Here is a 9,907-nt window from a genome sequence, read left to right on the forward strand (position 1 = left end):
TAACAACGGGCCATCACAGCCAGAGGAGGAGCCTGACCAAAGCATTACCACGCTTAAGGGATCACAGGGCTTCCCTTGATACATCTGATATCAGTTATGGCTGAAATAATCAAGCGGTCTTCATTAAACTGACAGTTTTGTCCACAGCTGCATGTTTGTGATTATGCATATGAGGGGGGACAGAGACGGAGCGAACGGAGGAGGCGGTGACAGATGTGACTGCTGTATTAAACTTTATTTCCTTTACGTTTGTGAGATGGAAAAATGATAAAAACGTACAGCTCAGGGACTTTTTCATCTAAGATAGGTCAGTGTTTTTTTCTTTACGTAATAACCATGAAATCAAAATCATAACAATTTCCGTGTGTCTTCGATGAAAGCTTAGAGAGTGAAAATAAATTATCGTAGCAATAATTATAACATCAAATATAACAACAATAATAGCAATTAAGCATTTATAAACACTCTTATTTACTGTCTTTTTTTCCATAAAAGTCCATTATTAAAAACGGGTGAGCACTGTGTGGGTGAACAGTCCAGCGTGCGAGGAGTGCACCGGTTCGTGGGTAATATGGCCTCAGCCTGACCGGTGGTGGGAGCCGTGGTCCCGCCTCACGGAGGGGTCCGTCTGGAGGTGGACGGGCTGCGCGGGTGTCAATACGTGATGAGATGGCAGTGAGGTGAGAACAATAAGACCTCTCATGAGTCTCCTCTTACCGGGGCCGAGGAGAAGCTGGTACCAAAGTGACTCAGTACAAATAAGCAAAGCCCAACGACAGGCGCCTCCATTCACTCCCCTCCTGCAAAGCTCAGACACCAGAGGAGCGCCCCCGCCCCCCCCCCACCACCACCTTGGGTCTTCACAGAGTCCAAACGGGTCCTGCCGCCGAGCGTGACGCGGGCATCAGCCATCGAGTCCAACCTCCCTCCAACCACCGTAGGTGACGGGAGCAGCGCCGCGCGGCTCCCGGCCGCTTAGTGTTGGCGGCTCCTGCGGACGGAGGAGTCGTCTTGGTTCTGGAGGGGCCTCAGTGAGGCTCGGCCCAGACCGGCGACCGGTTGGCGTGGTGGGGGTGAGCGAAGGAGGGGTGGATGGGCGTGGGCGTGGGCAGCATGTGTCCCGAGTGGCTGAACGGAGGAAGGTGACCCATGTGGGTCATGTGGCCGGCGAGGCCCGGCGCGGCGCCGAAGGGCGAGGCCTTGTCCTGCATGCACTTGGACAGCTCGTCGAAGCCGTCCCCGGCCCGCTTGCTCCTCTTGGACTTGCTGGACATCTTGCGGTTGCGCGTCTGGATGCCTTCTTTCTTCATGGTCAAGGGCCGGTTGACCTGCGGGAGAGAGCAGCGCATTAGCTCACGGCCGGACATTTCACTGTTTCAGCTCACGATTAAAAATGTCACACGTTGCACCAGGTACTTTACATGTGGGTCTATGACTTAAGAGTATTAATGCTCTAAATAACGAGCAGCTGTTTTGCATGTATGGCTGCTTTAGAAGGTGAGTCTGGGGCCTGTGTGGCTTTTTGTCCGACTTAAAACCAAACAGAACCGTGCCGGTCCGTATGAATACATGGGGCTGGCGAGCAGGCTGGAGCTGAAAGGAGCAGCCGCAGACAAATCCTCATCAACGTAACGGACGCTGTTACGCTGAATGACAGTCCCTCCCCGCAGTCTCTCCGGGGAGTAACGCCCCCCATTGAAACAACGATGGATTAATAAAAAAAAGCGGCCGGTGGGTTCTGCTCCACGGGACGAGCAGGCTCCGCTTCCACGCGCTCCCACATTCTCTGCTCCTAAATCGATACGCGCTGTCCGCCCACTTGACCAGCTAACGACCAACTCACCCCCCTTCCGTCTCCCCCCAGAACCCCCGCTGTCGAGTGCGCCGTGTTCGCAGGCTACTTACATTGTGTAGTTTAAAGTAAAGGCCGCAGGCGTTACACACCGGGTCTCCGTTCCCGTTGCGCCTCCACAGGGTGGTGGTGGTGGTCTGGCAGTTTGCGCAGCAGGTGCCTGCACGTCTAGCGGCGGACTGGAGGGAAACAAACGCGTCATGAGTCAAATATCGTGGCTCAATCTGGCCTAAATAACGCTCATCACTGATCAGATCTCCCGTTGGACTTGCAGCTCTGCACGCAACGGAATCGGATCAATAAGAAGTGAAAGTTTTTTGGGTTGATTTTCTTTTTCTGCGACACTTTGATTTTCGCCGCAACCGTGAAACAACATCAAAAGAAACGCCGCTTGGAACAAACAGACCGCCGCAAACGCTCAGCTGTTCCATTTTGCGCAATAGCCTTAAATACAAATGTTTATTTTAAAAAAAACTACAACTGTGATATTTAATTAATTAAATCAATTAACTCTGTTGATATAAACAGGTTTTATTGCGGACCTTGTGTAAACACTATTTATCCTGATCCAAGGAAAATGGGCTACATGTCGTGTAAGACCCGGTGTCCTGCCTGGCAGTGTGCGCCTGCGTCCATTGCGGATCAATTCTTCACACATAATAGGAAACATTAGTTTTACATGCAAGAACCCCCTGGCTCCGCGCTCCGCAAGCGGCATCCTGGTTTTTCTTTTTTTAATTAATTTCAGCTGGACTCGTCGCGATTGACCAGGAGAACAACATTAACCCTGCGCTTTCCAACACCGACTAATGTCTGTAACCCGCATTGTGCGGCGCGTTAAGACTGCGCCCGCTGAGAATGGCGAACAAGAGGCGAACATAAATCCATTTATTTTTCCAGTCCCCGCCCCTCACGGGCTGCCTCTTCACACATAAGCGGCTCCTCCACTGTTGTGATAATCTCTTTACAGTATATGTCAGTCTGGCCGCAGAGAATGCAGCGCGCTGGTTGAGGGCGGAAACAGCCGGGAGCCTGACTTCCTTATCTGGGCCGGGCAGATATCCGGATAGGAAACAACTGGATGCCCCTTTGAACACAACTCTGAAAAACACTTGAGCTGAAAATGCAAAACCTACAGCCACATGGGTTGACCCAGTGGAAAATGGAATGGCGTTTTCACGAGGAGGACCGACGCCAAGGTGCTCAGTGAACGACGCGAAAAAGGCTAATATGTAATAAATGTGTCAGTATAGACGTATAAACAGTTTTACATTTACTGGTTTATAAAATTACAATTTTTAAGCTTTCTAAGGTTTTATTAACGTGTAATTAAACATTATTATTATTATTATTATTATTATTATTATTATTATTATTATTATTATTATTATTATTATTATTATTATTAATAATAATAATAATAATAATAATAATAATAATAATAATATTGTGTTTTTAGTTATACTTTTTTTTATAATAGGGGAACTTTAAAGTAGCTGTAGTATTTACATTTTTTTTTATAAAACAGTTCCAGGACTTTGTTGTTTGCTTTAAAATTACAGTGGATGTTTGAGGAGGACCAGAAAATTAATTACCTTTTAAAATAATAATAATAAAAGTGTCAGCACATAGAAACGTGTTCAGCTTCAGTGACTGTGCACGTCCAGAGGCAAAACACTAAGCAAACTGCTACGTGTCCGGGCTGATTTTCATTTACTCGTGCATGGTGTTAACTAAAGCGACATGGGCATTGGTATCAGTAACAGTATCAGAAGTACCAGCAATAATGATAGCATGAACAATGGCAATAGTAGCAGTATGGTAACAGGCCATGGAGGCGGATCATCAGGGGGTGAGAGGGACAAACAATTCCAGGAAGATCATAGGGAAAATATAACGTTCCTGGAATTGTGCTGCCAGCATCTGCTTTGTGCTCATATTTGGGTGCCTGCTCTCAGCGGGAGAAACCCACCAGTCTGCGTTTGGGCTTGATGAGCGGCCGGTTCTGTCCGTTCATCTTGTGGTACAGTCCGCAGGCATTGCACAGGTAGTGGCCGGTGCCGTCCCGCCGCCACAGCGGGGTGGAGGTGGCGCCGCAGTTCACGCATTCACGGCCCTCTGCATATAGTTCAAGAGAAGGAGACAGGGGGAAACTTTATATAATTAAAAAATTCACCATCTGACAGACACAAACAACAACAAACAGCGGCTGCGGGCTCCGATCCGGCGATGATGCAAACGCCGAATGACCCCGGGCGGCCCCCGGAACGCGGCGTCAGACGGAGCCTCGCCACGGAGAACGTGTGCAGAAAACGTGCCCGTGTGCACAGCTGCCACGGACACAGACACCCCGGTGTAAACCGAGCCAGAGTGTGGAGGCCAGAGACAGTCAGAACATGTCCAGAGGTGTCAAACAAGAAGAATGGGGACACACCATCAAATTAGAACTGCATTATTCATAAGCTCTGCGGGCGACCATGGGAGGAAACACAAGTGTGTGTTTGTGGTATTAAATGTGCCGGACAGTGTTGCAGGTTCTCATGAAAAGCTCGCACGCCAGTTGGCTGCAGCAAATAATGCTCCTCAAGCCAACTTCCCCCGTGACGAGCTTTGTGTCATGGAGAGCTCGCGCTTCCTGAGCATTTTATGGAGAAACCAGTTTTTTTTTTCAAGCCAGTCCCACATGCGCTCCTCTCCCACACAGGTTCCAGCGACTTCAAACGACTTGTTGCTAAACCGACCAAGTCATTTAATTCAAGTATCCCTCTCTCCCTAGAGCATCCTCTCATTATTCCTGTTACAATGCCAGCGACACCCAAATTCCCACCCTCACTCTACAATGGAATCTGACCTGAGCGCGAAGCTATGTTCCTTTTGAAATGCATCTCGCCATTTTTTTGTACCTCCCTTCTCCTTTTCTCAAGTGTTTTGCAAGTCTAGCAGCCACAGACTCGGGCTCATTAATGCCTTAAATATTCATCAGCAGTGACTTGATGTATCGTGTCTTATGCAATGTATAGTGTTGAAATGAGAAAAAAAAATGGGAAGATGAAAGCTTTGTGTGTGAAAAGGTGGGAGGAGGAGGGCGTTCTGGTCTGAGGCTGGTACAACAGGAAGCCACGCTCCTGTGTATGAGCTGACAGCTGAAATGTCGTTGTGGCATTTTGTACAACAATCAATCATCATTACCAGCACTTGACACAGACTTTGATAGATAAGAGCCATTTTAATGCTGTGGCTGTGGCTGATATGTTTGGGAAAGTGTTTGGCCCGCTTCTCTTTGAATGTCACGCTGTAACTACTGCAGCAGCTCATAATCACTTACATGATCAGACAGCCGACATTCTCCTATAGGTGTGTAAACCGTGGAAACAGTGGGTGACAGTAATCATAGTTACACGTTACTTGTTAACGGCCCATTAATTCAAAGTGCAACAGCTGGAACAATGCAGGGAAATCGCAGAGCTATTATGGAGCTTTTTTTCAAGTTTTCGCCTTAATGTCAGACATAAAGTCTAAATATTATTCCGTGTGTCCAGACAGTCTGAAAATAGCCTGCCTTTCCTTGGAAACTATTCCCTGGCTTTGATATTATTTCTGTTTTTATAGAATCTAATCATTTAGAAATAATCACTAAATTCACTGTTCTTCTGGTAACAGCGCGTGTAGACCTGCTCCAATCTACAGGAATCCCCCACAGAAGCTTCGTGTCAGTGCAGTGGGCCAAGGCCACGCTTAAAAACACAAACAGCAGGGCTCTGTCGCCGTTGCTTTGTTAGTGCTGGGGATCGGGTGGGCGGGGTGGAGGTCGTGATTTGTTCACTCGGAGGTATACAGGATGTGGCAGGAGCCAGGGCGTCGTGACTCCTTGATTTTCGGAGCGCCATAAAGGCCACGTTAGAAAGAAAACAAACCTATGGCACGAAGGAGAGGGCATTAGAAGCCAGAGCCGCCATAATGACTCACAAAAACTAGGCTGAGGTCAAAATAATTTAGAAAACACTTTCATTTCGGCCTAAATTTAATTTATGCGTTTATTGTTCGCCCACTTCAACTAAACATAAAGAAAACAGCGATTGAACCCCCCGTTTAATTAGGTGTCATCTAATTTTCATTTTACTCGTTTACTCTCGCTTGTCATCTCGATCTCAGACCTTGTTGCACATTTAGTGAGTAACTCGACCCGATTCGTCCTCTTGCTCTCGTCTATAGTTGATCCCTCTTTAAAGTGAACCTGTCTCAGTGTGGACGGAGACGCGACGCACGGGACGAGGATGAAGTGTCAGTTTATGGGAACGATCGAGCAACAAGTCGCAATTACGAAAGTAGAAGTATATGCGTGGCAGGCAAAAGTGACGGTTAAAAAATAAATAAGTCATAAATTTAAACCGGTCACTTCCGTCCCACACACCCTTCAAAAACAAAATATCCGACTTTATCTGCCTGTAATATTACGGCATGATGACAAGTGTGAACGTCTAGGTCACCGATGAGTGATTGAGTAAACTATAAACTGCAACGCTTCGACGCTCTTCTGAATGAACCATAGCCGTTTAATTAGACCGTATCAGTCTGATGTTTAACCAGACGTGAGGGAGAAACGCAAAACACACATTGAGACTCACCTGAGCTCGACCGGGTTTTGCTTTTGCATTTGGGCGTAAAGCTGGAGGAGGACCCGCCGAGCAGGCTGCCGGGGTGGAAGAGGCTGCCGCTGTAGTCGTGGGGCGTGGGCAGGGGGTAGGCCGGATAGGTCGGGATGGGGTGGTGCGTGGCCGCGGCCTGGCCGTTCATGGAGGCCAGGCCGCCGCGCAGCGGGCTGCAGCTCTCCATCTTCATCCCGTCCGTCAGCGGCACCTGGTACTTGATGGACTCCTTCTCGTCCATCCTGGTCGAGGTGGAGGTCGGGGAGGTCGGGCCCGGGTCCGGGGAGACGTCTTTCGGCGGAGTGGGGGGGAAGCTGTAGAGGTGAGGGCTCGAGTGGGACGCCGGCGTGAGCGAGGACACGGGAGCCGTGCCGGTGCTGCTGCTGCAGGCGTAGCCGGAGCCGGTGGGGTGCAGGCCGGGCTTGCTGAAGTGGCTGACCGCCCATGCGTTGTGGTGGTGCGCGGCAGACAGCGCTGCTTTGCCCGGGTCCAGCCAGGAAATGCTCGGGCTGTGGATGAGGTGTGGACGACAGACCTGGTTCCCAGTGAGGCGAGCTGAAATTCAGAATAATCTATTTAAAAAGGGCATTCACTCCCATGCTTCCCTGCCATTAGTCTGTAAAACACATCAGAAGGATCTCACCTAACAGATGCCCGGAATTACCCAACTCAGACATTTAGTGCCAGTTGTAGAAAAAAAAAAATACTGGAAGTTAATTTAAAATAGATATTTTTTCTCTCGACGGCTTAATTTAAGCAAAAATAATTCCCATGCGAGCGCTGTCTCGCTCGTTTCCACTAATTAGGACAAACGCGAAAAAGACGTCAGCAGAACAGAAGCAGCCCTCAACAGGACAGTCGCCTATTTTTCACGAGCTGCGGCTCTCGGACTAAAGATTGTTATTAGTAAATTTGCGGTTTTTATTTAATGTCCGGGAAGTGCCTCTCCCTCTCTCCCTCCAGAAACCCCTGCCCCAACACAGAGGGGTTAAATGACATACTTCCCTTTCCTCTCGCTGTCATTTGCTAGAAATTCCTTTTATGCTGTGAATCGGCCCAGAAGCGCCAAAGGTACAGTTTAGTGTTTATCATGTGTACGGCCGCTCCAAAATTAAAGCAATCCCACACACTCATCCTTATATTTATAACGATTACAATTCTAATAATAGTTGTAACATTTATGCCCTCATCATTTTCCCTGCTTCTGGTTTCTCAATGCAGCCGAACTACTTGTGAAAGCAGCGCAAACCCGAACGCATCTTACCGTGTGCTTGGCTGTACGTGACTCTCGCCCGGGAGTTGGCGTAATATGGGTTCCCTTGAGAGTCCAAGTGGTTGAGAAACATGTCGACCTCGTCCTGGGGCAGCAGCGGCGCCATGGGCTCCATGTAGTTGTGGCTCAGGCTGTGGTGGTGAGAGTCCGGGTGCTGGCCGTTCAGCACCGCGTGATGGTGCGCCATCCACCGAGACTGATCGGCCGCTGCGACTTCCATGACTGAGCTCAGCTTCTTGTCCCCTGAACGCGCCTCTGTGTGTTGTGCTACGTGTAGGCTATATTTACTTCCAGCTGGAAGTTAATTCCTCCTTACAATATAGTTCCTGAAGTGTGGACGTCTCAGCTGTGTTTGTTTACGTCAGAAATAGAATCCGTAAATACCCCGGTCTCCTCCTCTCTCCTCCGGGATGCCTGCAATGAGACGGATACAAAATGTTAATTCACACGAAGCTCCGCTCACGCGAAAAGGAGCACCCCCTTGTATTCGATCTGATCGCGGCAGTTGACACGTGAAATCAACTTTGCTCTACCTGATTACAGGTCGAAAGTAAAGTCAAAGTAATCCACGGCTGCGTCAGCGTCGGAGCGGCGCATCCCGGCTTCGCGTGGAAGGGGTGGGGAAAAAAGCTATGTGTTCCCGTGGATACCTGTTGCAATTTAAATCAGCTGACGGCAGATGCAGCTTGAGCGTGTAAACCTCCTGATCCGTGCAGTGCTCAGCCTCATTAAGAAGATGTGGCGCAGACTGATGCGGCTGGCGCCAGTAAATTCCCATATCAAGCCACGTGAGGCGGGGCCTCGGCCTGAGCCTATCACGGGCCGCCCTGCCACAATTGGCTCGCCGCATCCCTGCTCTGCTTCTTTCAATTTCCATTTCCCTGCACCGAAAAACTAAAATACTTATCAATCAGCACTGTATTTTGTTGGGGGGGGGCTTCCTCTTTCATAAAGCTCGCAGTGAATGAGCAATCGGCTTCTAATAATCTGCCTTTTAGCTGCAGGTAAAAGCCCAAAGACAGACGTTTAACAAGGAGGGAGGTTTAGTGTTCAACGTGCCTTATTTTGGTGATCATTTCAATTTGTAATCACGTAATACGTCATCTTCACCTGCATGAGTCAGCTAGAAAACATTCCTACCTATAGAAATTATGCTGGAGAATTTTGCGGCGTTTGGGTTTGATTTTCGCACTGTTTTGTCAAACGTCGTTTCTTTTAACTGTTCCTTTTGCCGAAGGAGCCTCGCGTAACCATCAATAATGGCAAGCGTTGTTTTTCTCATAGTGATGTTATGTAAATAAATCGCGTTATCTGCACCTCTTAAACCAACAGAGGAGGAGTCGATTTATGACCCCGAAATTGCCCCATTGTCAGCAGCGCCTAATTGTCTTTAATTAGCAGGGAATTCCTCCTGTGAAAACACCGGTTTTGTTTCGGGGACAAGGCAGTCAAACACAGTTTGCATACCAATGGCGTCCCTTTCTCACTTGATGGCACCAGGGATGGGCGCAAGGCCTCACCTGTGAAAACCAGTTGGTGACCGTCAAAGTGTCTCCCAACACCCACCTTAATGGGAGCGTATGGATAGAGTTCAATGGGTCTGTTTGTTGCATACTTGTATGTCGCACTGGGGATTAAAAGTCAAAATACGTTGAATAACAAAACACATGTATCCTATGTTAGGACACGTGCGTAAAATGTCCAGTCCGTGCGTAAAAGTCTCCCAGTCAGGAATATTTCTCGTGCTAAGAGCGGTGACTGGCCGCCAGGACGACGCCTGCTCGTGACGTCAGAGAGTCACGGTGCGGCGCGAGCTTGCGGGGCTTTCGCTACCTGGACAAAAGGTCTGCGGGTAAAATACCCCTGCTAACGCTGCTGCTGTGATGCGGGTCAGTCTCGCTGCGAGCCAATGTTAAACCTGCGGAGAAAATGTGCGCGTCAGCCATCAGTCATTAAGTCGGTGGCATGTTGCCAGAGGCGGTGAGTTGATGAGCTCAGCCCTTTGAGCTTGTCATCTCCTAAAACTAACAAATTAGAGCCGGTGGGGCAGCGGAGGGGCAGCTACCTGAATGACTGGCATTCCAGTGCACAGAAGCACCACAGTTTGCAGGTGGCTTGAGAACATCTTTCCCTCTG

General features: G+C 48.9%; 1 protein-coding gene across 1 annotated transcript; it reads right to left on the reverse strand.

Moving 5' to 3' along the window:
* Positions 1–216: 216 nt before the first annotated feature.
* On the reverse strand, positions 217–8,528 carry gata2a (GATA binding protein 2a). Its single transcript, XM_029151700.2, has 6 exons — positions 8,305–8,528; positions 7,763–8,185; positions 6,478–7,053; positions 3,825–3,970; positions 1,906–2,031; positions 217–1,328 (listed from the first exon to the last, which is right to left on the reverse strand). Exons 2-6 carry the CDS (start codon positions 7,989–7,991, stop codon positions 1,029–1,031), a joined length of 1,377 nt encoding a protein of 458 aa, XP_029007533.1. The 5' UTR covers positions 7,992–8,185; positions 8,305–8,528; the 3' UTR covers positions 217–1,028.
* Positions 8,529–9,907: the final 1,379 nt, after the last annotated feature.

Source organism: Betta splendens, chromosome 5, assembly GCF_900634795.4.
Source record: "Betta splendens chromosome 5, fBetSpl5.4, whole genome shotgun sequence".
Classification (NCBI taxonomy): Eukaryota; Metazoa; Chordata; class Actinopteri; order Anabantiformes; family Osphronemidae; genus Betta; species Betta splendens.

Excerpts from the sequence above, each read along its gene's own strand:
- gata2a (XM_029151700.2), bottom strand. The coding sequence starts at position 7,991 with ATGGAAGTCGCAGCGGCCGATCAGTCTCGGTGGATGGCGCACCATCAC. Across the intron at positions 7,054-7,762 it reads CACGTACAGCCAAGCACACG|CTCGCCTCACTGGGAACCAG; the intron begins GTAAGATGCGTT and ends TCTGAATTTCAG. Across the intron at positions 1,329-1,905 it reads TTTACTTTAAACTACACAAT|GTCAACCGGCCCTTGACCAT; the intron begins GTAAGTAGCCTG and ends TCTCTCCCGCAG.